Source organism: Rhinolophus ferrumequinum, chromosome 16 (genome assembly GCF_004115265.2).
Source record: "Rhinolophus ferrumequinum isolate MPI-CBG mRhiFer1 chromosome 16, mRhiFer1_v1.p, whole genome shotgun sequence".
In the NCBI taxonomy this organism is placed as follows: domain Eukaryota; kingdom Metazoa; phylum Chordata; class Mammalia; order Chiroptera; family Rhinolophidae; genus Rhinolophus; species Rhinolophus ferrumequinum.
The window spans coordinates 64,952,273-64,965,423 of NC_046299.1; the positions used below are offsets into that span (position 1 = coordinate 64,952,273).

The 13,151-nt window shown below is 51.8% G+C and overlaps 1 protein-coding gene across 9 annotated transcripts in view; it reads left to right on the forward strand.

The window, feature by feature from the left end:
- MARCHF8 (membrane associated ring-CH-type finger 8) overlaps window positions 1-12,807 on the forward strand; it is a 121,659-nt gene extending 108,852 nt beyond the window's left edge. For 8 of the 9 annotated variants that reach the window (XM_033130163.1, XM_033130158.1, XM_033130161.1 and 5 more), the window contains exons 4-8: window positions 3,834-3,916; window positions 4,141-4,986; window positions 6,395-6,575; window positions 8,512-8,659; window positions 9,039-12,807. In XM_033130163.1, the coding sequence (XP_032986054.1) occupies window positions 3,834-3,916; window positions 4,141-4,986; window positions 6,395-6,575; window positions 8,512-8,659; window positions 9,039-9,340 (1,560 nt within the window). In that variant the 3' untranslated portion in view covers window positions 9,341-12,807. The remainder of the gene's footprint in view (window positions 1-3,833; window positions 3,917-4,140; window positions 4,987-6,394; window positions 6,576-8,511; window positions 8,660-9,038) is intronic. The other variant, XM_033130167.1, reaches the window with a different exon arrangement.
- Window positions 12,808-13,151: the final 344 nt, after the last annotated feature.

The following is a 13,151-nucleotide window of genomic DNA, read 5'->3' on the forward strand; positions in this document are numbered from 1 at the left end:
TTAGATTCCTTGTCATGACTGGAAAGTGTCTTGTTTGAGAACCAACAAAGTACTGAGGAACACAGAGCCTTAAGTTTTCTGGACACGTTGGCACTTTCTGATTAGGGACATTTACACCTTTTATCAGTAGCGGTGCTGAGGTCGGACCTACGGAGGGAGAGTTCGCTGGAGTGCTGCGTGGCAGGGTCTGCCTTTCCCATCACCAGCATGGCCCCACAACCCCCCTCGGCGCCCTGCCCACCGCTGTCGGAGAGCAGGAGACCTGTGGGTGCTGGGACAGTGGACAGCTGCCGGGGCTCTGCGCCTGCCAGGACACTGCTGGCACCTTGACTCCCCTTGACATTCGACCGCGGAACTGTACTTGGAGCTGTAGGCTTCGTTTTGTTGCTGTTGGTGATCAGGCTAGTGCTTTAAATCCTCATTGGTAGGTCGATAGGTTTTACTGACCTTGACACCAGCAACAAGTTAAGCTCTTTAAAGTTCCTGAGCTGTGCTTCGGTCAGCATTCCACATGTGGACGATCCTGAACGCAACACGTGCTCTTCCAGCTGGTGACAGAAGGAGCCTCCTCTGGGAGCTGCGATGGCCCCACAGGTCTTGCTCGTTTTCTCATTTTCAAGAAGGAGTCAGCCAGGACAAAGCATTCGTTGGTTTGTATTTATGTAAAATGACAGTAAGGGGATTTTGAAATTTCCCTGAAACCTCATGATCTAGTAAGAAGAGAGGCTTTTTGTCTGTTATTGCGGGGCTTATTGAAGCCTGGACATAACCTGCTGGGAGAGTCTCGTGAGGTCGTTTGTGGGAGTGGAGAGGATGAAATGAGGGCAGGAACGTGGATAGAGGATGCTGAGACTATTCCTGTTTCCTGATGAACAGAGAGGAGGGGCTTGGGACAGCTGCCATGTCTCCCAGGCTCGATGCTCTGTCTCAAGTACACGCACAGCTGTGTCTGAGTTCCCCAGGAGACACCTGACGGGAAATTCGTGGAGAAGTGGTCTCAGGCCCTGTCGCATGTGTGGGCAGCCTGACTCCTTCCTCGATCCAGGCTTTGTTCTGCCCAGAGGCTCTTCCCTCCTGAGCTCCGAGCAGCCCCCAATCACAGGCATGGGACTGTTCCCCAGACTTTGCTTTTGGACATGGAGTACTTGAAGATCAGAACAGGAACGAGACGCCATTTTCTCTTGATTTCAATTTCCCATCTGACACTTGCCTCCTCCTAGGACACTGACCCTGGGGGAGCCTCATTCTGCAGATAAGACCACACTTTCCTCCCACAGGGTTTCCCATCCCTTCAGGATACAGGAAAGTACACGTGGTTTCAGGAGACAATGTTTTTACAGAGATAACAGGGAGGGAGGTGTAATAATCGGGTAATTCCCTTTGCCTTCTGGGTGAGCAGTGCATCTTCCATCCCTCCTAAGGGAAGGGGGCTTCCCTCCACACCTCAGTCTGAGCTACTAAACTTGACCCAGCAACATTGAGGAAGGAAAGCAGACCTCCTGGCAGTGAGGGGACAAGGGTGTCCCCTAGATATTCCTGTCCTCCTCTCCTCCAGGGTCTGCTGGGGAGGCATGGTGATGACACTTCTCCCCAAAATAGTGTGCGCAGCTGGTGGCCTTTATGATGCATTTCTAGCCTTGCCTAACAGAGCTGTCAGCCTTACAAGTAAAAGAACTCAGCAGGAAGTTCAAGAAGGCTTCCTGTCTCAGAAAGAGGTTAGGACTGAGTATCAACAGGCAGCTGAGGAGTGTGGGTACCCCTTCGTGTACCGCTTCCTTCCGCAGTGACCAACAGCGCAGGCTCGTGTGCTCAGCCCAGTCTAGATGGTGGGGCCTGGGCCTGCTGTCTGGCCAGGCTGGCTGGGCAGAGGAGCCCCGGGTGGGGCCTGGGATGGCTGCCTGGGGAGAGGGTGCAGAGAAAGCAGACGGATGGGAATGTAACAGCATGGTGTCTCCAAGGGTCCTGAGATGCCCTCATTTTGTTTTACGAAGACTCGTCACAAGGTAGTGGCAGGTTATTTTGAGGGTGTCATTTTTATATGTCCAAATAAATTAAACATTAGAATCCTAACAACTTTGACTAGTAATTCTTTCAGAGAAAACATACCCAGTGTTTCCGTGCAGAATCTGTGAGAGAGGAAACGTAGGTCCTTGGAGACTCGGCAGGGGTGCTGGTCAAGGAGTGCTGCGTGATCTTTAGCACCGGCTGTGTGATAGCATGGGACTTCTTGGCTTAGGTTTCCATAGGAACAGTTGGGTTTAAAACGCTTGCTCCCTGTGCTGAGGAGCAGGAATGGTGCTCCAGTGGACCTGTCCTCTCCAGGCTGGTGCATTTGCCGGGGAGGGGAAATGGGGAGGTGGGGAGGTGGGGAGAGCTTCTGGAAAGGGGTGTTGCCTGTCTTGGTGGCCCCACCCATGTCTGGGGTCCCGTAGCTGGAGTGCCAGAGTGAGACTACGTCCTTAGGGGTGCCAGGTCTCAGCTGGGAAATTGTGGACCAGAGTGGGGCTCCCCAAGGAACCAAGGAGAGGGCTGAGGGCCACTGAGTGGTCCTGGGGAAGGTGGGGTGGTGATGTGGGCATGCTGTTGATAACAGACTCACGGCCGTTGGCCCTCCATATCCAGGGCTTCGCACCTGTGGATTTGGTTGACTCTGGATTGAAAGTATTTGGGGGGAAGAACAGCCCACAAAGTTCCAAAATGCAAACGTTGAATTTGCCACTTGCCGAGCACTATGCTGAATCCATGCAAATGCAGTGCTGTGTGTTCACACCCTGCTGTAGCCTGTGTGCAAATACTGTGCCATTGTATGTAAGCGACTTGAGTATTCCTGGAGTTTGGTATCCATGGGGTCCTGGAATTAATCCTCCCCCGCCACCCCACCCAGGGACAACTGCTGTTTTCGTGTGGTTATTTAGGTTGCGTGGAGCAGATGCTCACTCAGGCTCATTGCCCTAAGGAGGAAAGGATGCATGTATGTGAGTACCCGTGGTTCTGTGAGGCCTGGAAACGCAGCGAGCGCCCCGCTCCCTAAGGCCTCGCAGGGGCCCCACAGGCTAGATGGGGCTGCAGGGCCCTCTGGTGTGCGTTTGTATTCTTGGCCTGGCCACACTTCTCTTGCTATTTCTCTCCTTCCCTTCTCTTCCCAGGTGGTACTTCCTCACCCTCCTAGATTTTTTTCTCTAATTTTGGCTTAGTCACGACCTTTCAGAGCCCATGCTCTCTCTCTTGACCTCTTGCTACAGTTTCTTTCCAATGTAAATTTTATCGGTCATTGGTTTTGATTAGAACTCTGGGAGCCTTCTGGGCTCAGACTCCTCCTGGGCCCCGTGTTGAACTCTGGATCAGTGGCCCCGTCGTCAGGTAGTCTCCCTTTTGTAGAAAGAGCGCTGGCAGGATAGCAAGGTTTGGGGGCCCAACCATGAGGCTTTGAGGGGACAGGTGCAGACGTCCTGCCAGCCTTGATGGGGTTACCCCAGGAACATAGCCGGCATGTGCCACACATTTCTTGTGCTTTTGTCGTACACCTTGCGGTACATGGTTTCTTGTGTATGAAAAAGCTAAATGTAGATGCTTAGGAAATAAATGAGCACCGAGTCTGCAGGACACCTGTGCTGCTGTTCCAGCCTCAGGTATTTCCTGGTACACGTCTACCCACTTACAAGAGTGCTCTTTGATTTGTTTTGTCTCAGCTTGTGGGGACCTAGTACTTACTCCCTGAGCATTAGGAAGTAGCAGGCGTTCTCCGATTTTCTCCCCATTGCCGTTCGGAAGGAGAGTGTGTTCTCCATCACCTGGGCTCTTTCCTGAACACTGACTGAGGTGTGTCGTTGCAGGCTGGGGGTCCTCCGCTGGCGTCCGCTCCAGTGTCTGCCTTCTCCCGCACTTCTGTCACGCCTTCCAGTCAGGACATCTGCAGGTAACAGTCGCTTCCTGTGCATCCCAGAAGTAAGCACTAGTGTGTGTGGGTCCTTGATTTCCCATGAGTTTGGTCAGAACGCCTTTGCTCCAAACAGCTGGCCCAGTTTTATGTGCTATTTGCTCACCAAGTTACCATGAGTCTCATTTCTTCACGTGGATGTCTGTTCTCTTTTAAATTGTTTTTACTTTCTGTGCTTTTATCCCACTGTTCTCTGCATGCAGTTCCAGTGCAGTGTTTTCTGAGTGTTGTCACCACAGTTCGGTGCAGTCTGCTGTTGTCTTGAAAGCTGCTCAATGCCAGAGTCCCCTGACACAAGGGCCCACTGTGACAGTTATCTGTAAGGACACGTTACAGGCATCAGACAGAAATTCCTGTGGTTCAGAACGGGCCCAGGCCTTGAAGCCTGCTAAGAATACCAAATCCAGAAGAACACTAAAGTTCTCAAAATCCCTAAACGATATGGGTGAGAAGGCCCAGGATACTTTGGAAAGTTTTGACTATGTGGAAAGAACTTGCTCTGAAGGGAAATTGGTGCTCTTTCAAGATCCGTGTCTCAGAACGAACAGGTTCCATCATAAAGAAAACAGAACACTGAATAGCAAACCTCTGGGCCATTCCAAACAGTCTTGTGTTTCATCCCTGTCTGCCAATCATCCAGCTGCCTCAGAGGTGGGAGGTGGCAAGGGGGGTGTACCCATGCCTCTGTGGGAGGAGAAGGCGGGCAGCGTGTCCGTGCCCAGAAGCCGCCGGCTGCTCCGGTATCTGCTCTCGCTCTCGCTCGGCTCAGGCGCCAGCAGCCTGCACAGGCCCCACGAGCGGGAGGGCTGTGCCGCATACCTGCACGCCGCCCGGTCCTCCGGAGGGCTGGCCGGGAGCACGGGCTTCTGCTCTGATGAAATGGGAGACGATGACGTCTTTGAGGACAGCACTTCTGCACAGTCCAAGAGCAAGGTCCTGCGGGCGCCCCTCTGCTCAGTGGAGAAGGACAGTGACCTGGATTGTCCTTCTCCTCTCTCTGAAAAACGCCCTCCCATCTCCCCTGTGTCCACATCAGGGGACACCTGCAGGTTGGTCAGCCGAGAACCAGCATTCTGGCGCCTCTGCTCCACACCTGTGTAGCCTCAGCTCTGATATGTGAGGTCTCAGGAAAATGAGTGACGAGGCAGTTGTAGACAACTGTGGTTTAAGAGTTTTCTCCAGAAGAGTAGATTGTTGATATGGTTTGAAAAACCAGTTTCTGTGACATGGGTCCCAAGATAGTTTCACAGATGATAAAAGAGGAAGAAGCTACACATAGTAAAGGTCAAGCTGACTCTTTAGCAACTAAAAATAAGTCGACTTTGCACAAAGAAATTGGAAGAAAGAAAGTTTTCTGGCTGTGGGTCTAGCCTGTCAGCACTGGCCGCCCCTCGCTGCCTCGTGCAGACCCCTCGTTTCCCCTCCACGCAAGGTGTGCGGGGAGAGGCTGTTCTCCCTCCTCCTTTTTAACCTGCAGACAGCCTTTCTACCCAGCTCCTAGCTCCACTTGCTACCTGTTTCTCCTCCCGTGGGCAGCGTCCTTGTGTGGACCCCAAAATCTTTCAGAATTCACATTTTGTCACCACTCGCGGGACTTCCCCCAGTCTCTCCCCCTCGGGGCCAGTGGTTATCATTTCTGACAATTGGACACGAAACCCCTGTCACAGAAAAAAACAGCTGAGAGGCTGGCCAGGGGCAGAGCTGTGCTGCTTTCAGGCCGGGTGTCCCTACCTGCTCTCCAGCTGCTGGAAAAGACCCTTTGTTTCTCAAAAATGTATTACGTTTCCTGAGGTTAGTAGCTATATCCTGTTGCATGTACCCTGCACCTTTAGATATAATGAATGATTTGAACTTCTCCCTTATTGCTGTGAGGGGTCCTGCACAAAGAAATGAAATTGCAGTACCTTATAGTGGTTTTATTTTAGGTCTGGGGGAGGCACTGGGATTTCTCTGTTTACTCTCAGAGAGAGGACAGAGATATGTAGTTACGGTGTGTAGAGGTGAGGCCAGTGATTACAGCTGAAAAGCAAATTCCATCATCTTTTTAAGTCATTGGTAATTTTGGAAGGTAGAGTGCTGGTTTTGTTTTACACAGAAAATTTTTTTCTAATTATTTTAACATGTTAAGTTCTGGAAGATGCTTGAAAGACAAAGTTGCCTGAAATTCGTCTTTCCGTGAAGTTCTTAAATCTTACCAAAAGTGACTGCTTTGTCATTTCTTGTATCATTTTTTCCTCTCTGATGCCCAATGCCATCCAGACTTTCCATGTGGGTGCGGTAAGCTAGAAAGTTTTAGTTTGTCGTAGTTGCCCTCATTTGTGTTTGTATGTTTTCGTGCTTGTAGTCATTCTGTGATGTTTGTTTCTGAAAGTTTTCTTTGGGGGATTGACCTTCCACTGAAGCGTCATCTTCCCTGTCATGTGGCCCCCTCGCACTAACTGCCGTCCTCCTGCCTAGGATCTGCCACTGTGAAGGGGACGAGGACAGCCCTCTGATCACCCCCTGCCGCTGCACAGGGAGCCTCCACTTCGTGCACCAGGCCTGCCTGCAGCAGTGGATCAAGAGCTCTGACACGCGCTGCTGCGAGCTCTGCAAGTACGAGTTCGTCATGGAGACCAAGCTGAAGCCTCTGAGAAAAGTACGTGTCCAGGCCCCAGGAGGGCTGCAGCCTCGCGGGGATGAGTGCGGATGAGTGCGGGAAGGGTTAGCACCGTGGCCTGCGGGAATGACGCCTCGCTTCCTGTGTGCTTGTCTCCAAAGGGGGGGCGGGGGTGGAGGCTGCTGCGGACATTCATGCTGGAGGGATCGCTGTTTCGGGTGTGATCGCCAAGTCCCTCCTCGCAGGCCGAAAGGCGCGCTCTGGCTCTTGCCCTTCACTCCTAGTGCTTGTTTGTTTTTTCCCTTCCGACAAAGACTGCTTGCTTGTCTGTGTCAGTCCTTTGGTCCTTGACCACAGACGGTTTTGTGACATTTTAGTTAGCATTTAACTTTATATGTGTTAACTCTTTGTGTCTTGCCTCTCATTAGGACCATGCATTAGATTACATCCCTCCCCAGCACAAAGCGCAGCATAACAGGAACTTGATTTGTATCTTCCTGTGGCAAGTGTTTCCTAGACAGGAGGGAGGAGAAAGGAGCGGGCGTTACTGAATCACACCTCTGCTCGGCCCTGCCGCTGGCTCCCTCTGAGAGGACCCTGGTCTTGCACTCATGTCCTTGGTAGACGTTGTTTGTTCAGTGTGTCTTTGTCTGCCCAGAACATAAGGTTTTGTCTGGAACAGTAAAAACTTGTTTTTGCCGCAAACCTTTAACATGTAAATTGCAAGGGGAATCAAGTTGTCAGACAGCAGCGCAGGACAGTGCCAGGTAAATGCTAGCCCCAGGCTGTGGAGCGAAGCAGACGTCAGAGAGGGAAGTAACCCTTGGCGAGAGCACTGGGGAGTAGAATGGTGGTAGCATCGTAGGCTGTTTGGATGTTGAAGCAAGTCTGGAAGGATCAGTAGGATTTGGAGGTGACGTGAAAGGAGTTGACAGAGGCTAAGTTGTCTCTGGATAAAAGTACGCACCTATTAGGTGAGGATGAGCATTTCAGGGCATGTGAGAGGCTTGGACCGAGTCTTAGGACAGAGCAGGACGTTGGGGAGATGGGCAGCGAGCCAAGGAAAGATGCACCTGCCACGTAGACAGCAGTGTGGGCGTTGGAGAATGCAGCGCAAGTGGCTTAAATATTGTGTCACCCCATAAAAGTCTTTCAATTCATTGGGTATCTACTCTGTGCTGGCCTCCCAGGTGAGTCTTATGGCACTTGGACCAATACAGACAATCCACGAGGCTCTGTTTTCATCTTATCCTGTTTAGACCCATGGAAAAGGCTGTGACTAGAGCTGGTGGAGGATATGCAGTGTTTACACTTTGTTCTTTTTCTCTATCTTTATGTGTTTACTTCCGAATAAGAAAGCAGTAAATGAACAAAGGAAATCTGGCTCTTGGGAGGAATTAATGAGCTCCTGGAGGAGGTGGGGCTGGTAGAGACTGCTTGTACCAGGAACTCTTAGCATCGGCTTCACGCCGTTGCTGCCAGAGTAGGAGAGCACCAGAGAGGGAGACCTCTGCCGTCACCGTCACGATGTGGCGTCTTATCTGCTAACGTGTTGTGGTATCATCACCTTCTCTTCCCCGTGCCCATGCCACTCAGCAAGGCAGGGAGATGCAAAATGGGCCACCGTGTCTGCGGCCAACGTGCCGTTTTCAGCAGGACAAACCGCACAGCCCCTTGTCAAGCCATTTGATGTCTGCTTGCAAGAATACGCAGATTGGGTGCTGGTCGTGGGTCTTAGCTCATTTTGAGCTCAGCTTCTTTTCATTGCACAGAAAGTTGGCTCTCGACAGCATACCTGTACCTGGTACCTGGCTGAAGCCAAGTGGTTTAAAGAGAATGACTTTGGATATTGGGGGAGATCCATCTAGTTTGGGAACGGGGGAGGGAAGCCATTCTTACCCACCAACTTTCTCACCCCCTTCATGTCCTGTATTCCCCGAGCCTGAGCCTCACACTCTGCATCCTGCCTTTGCAGTGGGAGAAGCTGCAGATGACGCCCAGTGAGCGCAGGAAGCTCATGTGCTCTGTGACGTTCCATGTCATCGCCATCACCTGTGTGGTGTGGTCCTTGTACGTGCTCATCGACCGCACAACCGAGGAGATCAAGCAAGGCCAGGCAACAGGTACGTGCTCGGAACCAGAGGGGCCACCGCACAGAGGTCCTGGCGCCCCCCGTGGGTCTCAGGATTGGGCGGTCCCGCAGGTTCCCTCTCAGGTCAGACCTTAGACGTCTGGGTGTCGAGGGGCCATCAGCTGTCAGGCACCAGGCCCCTATTTGGATGAGTAGTTTTTATTAATCACACCCGGTCAGAAGAGATCAAATCATGGGGAGAGAATCTCCATGAACTGCCTCCTGTAAAAGGCAGTGGAGACCCCTCCTTCAACCAAGCAAGCTTTGGTGAGGAAACAGTTGTGGGTTACGGGAAGCTCCCAAGTTGTGTTTTATTTGCTTCCGATCTTAAATAAGGTCCGCTGATAGGCTAACCAGATTTCCCCTTTCAGGAATCTTAGAGTGGCCCTTTTGGACTAAATTGGTGGTGGTGGCCATCGGCTTTACCGGAGGACTTCTTTTTATGTACGTTCAGTGCAGAGTGTACGTGCAATTGTGGAAGAGACTCAAGGCTTATAACAGAGTAATCTATGTTCAGAACTGTCCAGAAACAAGCAAAAAGAATATTTTTGAAAAACCTGCACTCACAGAGCCCAACTTTGAAAATAAAGATGGACGTGGACTCTGTCATTCCGACACAAACTCTTGTTGCACAGAACCTGAAGACACTGGAGCAGAAATTGTTCACGTCTGATTGTGTGGAGGGTATAGTGTTCCTGGACATCCACGGACAGCTGAAGGAAATTGTTTACTGCCAATTGTGTCCCTTTTCTCACGTGCTTCAATAGCACAGACTGGGCAGGTGACTCATTTTAATTGCTTCTGTTTTTCGAAACCCTCCTCAGTGAGTCTCCTGGAAGGCTCTCCCATCGGCTGTGCACGGCTGGGTCCACTTCTGCCAGCATGCCTATGGGAAGGGAAGGTGGAAGAGCCCCCGGACACCAGGATAGGGGGAGCTGGCCCATGGTCTGGATCAGAATGAGAGAATCACATGCCAAACTGAAACCTGAGGGCAGAGCAGGAGCAGGGTGGCACCCGGGCCCTGAGGCTCAGCCTCTGCCAGTTGGCAGCAGCCCCCGCTGTGGAGCGAAGTGTTTGGGAAAGTCTGGTCACGATGGGGGACTCCCCTCCTCACTAAGGAGAGCCGGGAGATGAGAGCCGTCTGCCGAAGCTGCGGAGCTGCCGCCTCGGTGCTCTGTGCCTGGTGGCCAGTGGTTCACTAAGCAAACAGCACTTTACAAAAAAAATCTTTATTTTATAATATGTGTCCAGTGAGACTGACATTCAAAAGAATGTCTCTTTTCAAACCTTCTCTTCATGAACGTGATTCTCTCTTTTATGTTATGACAGCCCTAAAACCCCTTTTGCCTTATGTATTCTAAGAAACATGACGTCCATTCTGTGTGCATTAAAGGGACTTGTAACTATAAAGCAAAACAAACAGATATGAGGCTTTTCCATAACACTTCATGGGAATTAATGGATTCTAGATGGCAATTTGAGCATATTTCCTATGGTTTCAAGCCTGTTTTATGACAAGTCTTTATAGGCCTGCCCTGAATGTCGCTCATTTGTCAACACTGAAAAGGAAGGGTTTAGAGGTCTAAACAAAAGGAAAGTGAGTAATTAGAACAAAAATGAATATTTAAAAACCATTTGAAAACAGACAAGCCTCTGTAGTTTGTGCCGGCTTCACCCTGACAGAGGAAGCGTGCACCACCCTGGTGTAGGGTGCTGCTCCTGGCTGCCTGCCACCTCTGCCAGCTTCCGCTCCTGGGAGGTTCTGTGGATCACTGCCGAGAGGCAGACTCTGGGACGAGGGCCAGGAGTGAGCAGCAAGCTGCCATGGTCCACTGGTCAGTGCCCCAGCCACCCCACCCATTCGTCGCCTTAACTGGACTGAGCAGAGAGGACGCTTAGGGGCCCCTGGCCCTGTGATCGGTCTGTTCTGTCATCAGGGATTATCTCCTGTTCCATTCTGCATGAAACAAACAAAACCAAAATCGCTACCATCAAATGGCCTTTGTCCCTTAAAAAGTCTGCTTAAAATTGTTTTTAAAAACCTGTTTTATCACACCAGGCAAAAGAGTCACCTCCAGGAAAGCAGGCCAGGAGGGTCTGTGGTATGACGTGCGTGTGTGCAGAGCCTCCTCTGGGGGTAAGGTGCCCGGGGTCCTCTGCGTCTTAGCTGCCTCCTGTCTCGTTGCCAGGACGAAGCAAACACAAGGTGATCCCTTTGCTTTCCAGACTGGAAGCCCTGCGGCTTGAGTTAGAAGGATGAGGGTGTCTGAGCTCTCGGGGAGGCGTGTGGTAGCAGACTGCTCTGCTCTCTTCTCTCACCCAGAGTCTGACTCTGGGCTCACGGGGTCTGGGCTGAGGAGCTGCTCTGCCGTGGTCTTTCTCTGGCCAAGCAGACGCTATCTAGATGCAGCCAGCCCTTCACCCCTTTCTCTGGTCAGACGGCCCTCCTGTCTCCCAGGCCACCTCGCGCCCATGCCTGTGATCACTGTGCCCCAAAGTGCAATTATCCACCTCGCCCCTCTCAGCTGTGTTAGCCCTGCCTCTGCCCCTTGGGAACTGCCTCAGCAAGGCGCGGCGTGTCTCTGCCACCCTCTGACAGCCAGGAGTGCTCAGGCAGACAGGGGTAGCTTTTTAAGTGGGAATTCTTCCGTCTCCCCTGATGGAACCCCTTATGCTGAACTTGAAAAGTACTGAGGCTTCCTGTAGAGGTAAGTGTGCTTCGGTAGTGACAGCCCCTGGGCAGGGTCCCCCTTCCAGCCCCCCGTAGCTGGCACCCCCTATGGCAAAGGTGCCTTTGTAACCATAGCTGTGTGTTGCTCCCATGCCCAGCCACGTTCTCCCATGAAGCCCTGTCACTTGTTTTCAGGAAGCCCAACGCCATCTCATCACCACACGCCATGCTCCTACAGCCCCTCTGCCAGTGGAAGTCTGTCCCATACCTTCCTTTCCTCTCTCGGAACAGCGCACAGATGCCCCCTTGCTGTTCTCTTTTCTCGCAGGTTCCAGTTGAGCACCTCTGACCCAGTTCTTAGTCCCAGCTGTCACCTCTTCCCACTGGGGACCCACAGTGAGGCATGTAGCCCTGGCCAGGCTGTGCTGTACTGCCGTCTGATGGGGTGGCAGATCTGCTGTGTTCCTTCAGTCTGTCAGCTTGCCCTCTGCGTTGTTTTAGGGCTTAATTATTCCCCCGTCTCCCCTCATTTTGCACCTGGCTTTAGTGGGAAGATGGCATTTGGCTGAACCGTATAGAAACGTGGGATGAGCATGCAGGTCTCAGGGCCAGGAGGGCTGGTACTTGTGGGCCAGGCTAAGGGGAGATGGGAGTGGCCTTGGGTGTCCCCAGGCACCCTGTCTGATTTGGCCTTTACTCTCCCAAAAGCTGCAGTATGACTCAAGGGTTTCTGACTTTGGCTTCCAGCAGTAATTTGGTTTTGTGCCCGAGTTTATTTTAAGAATTTCCTGAAAACTCCTTGAAAGGTCTCTTCCTACTCCAGGCCTCTAACGTCTCGTCCCCCCTCACCCCGCTTTTTTTTTCCTGCTTCAATTCACTTTTCAATCTTAGGGGTCTGGTTTCCAAACCTGCAGGTGTGCACTGCCTGGCTGCAGATGTACAGGCCCCAGGTAGTCGGGCCAGTTCGAGAGCTTCAGGTAATCCCTGAGCAGGCTGGAGCTGTGGCTGCCGCCTGGTGGTTGGCTGCAGGGCTGGAGGAGATGGAGCAGCCGGGTGAAGATCCGTAATGCTGTCGATTTGGCAAATACCGTTTGGATCTGATTTAAATCTGCAACTTGCCTCTCTAGCCCAAGAAACGACCTGTACATAGGAAAATGAAGGCCTCTCTCTTTGTGCGGGAAGTGAGTTGTGCAGCTCCTCACCTATTTAGATGCAGTGTTTCTTGAAAGTTGATTGTTAATAAAAACCAAATTTACACTGGCATGTGTGGTGTAGTTTCTAACAGGCACTTCACATTTGAAGTTTTTCTTAGGAAGTTTCTAGTTATCTAAATGTCTAGTTTTGTATCCTTTTGTGTATGTTCACTGTTTCTCAGTATTACCACTTGAATAATTCTCTGTACAGGGGGCTTGTTTGTGCTATACACAGGGGTGTCTAATTGTAGCAATAAAGCATTTCTTGAAAAAGGAGTTTTGCCATGAAAGTGTTTTCCTGCAGGGAGGCTGGGGACTGTGACATTCACTCGGGGTCCTGATCCCCTTTCCAGGTTCCTCTGCTCACACATCAGGGAAGGAAGCCACGCACCCTCTGCAGCTGTCCATTTTCCTCAGCCCGTCCCTCTGCGGAGGGGGCGGTGGGGGGCAGCTCCCGGACACTGGTCTTGGGAGGGGGTGGGTCCCCGAGGGGGGCAGCTCCCAGACACTGGAGGGTGTGTCAGCATGGCAGTGAAAACTGAAGTGTGCATGAATGAAACATCCAGGCTGTACCTGCACTCAGCGCCCTGAAAGAGGCCAAGCTCAAGTTCAGGGTGTGT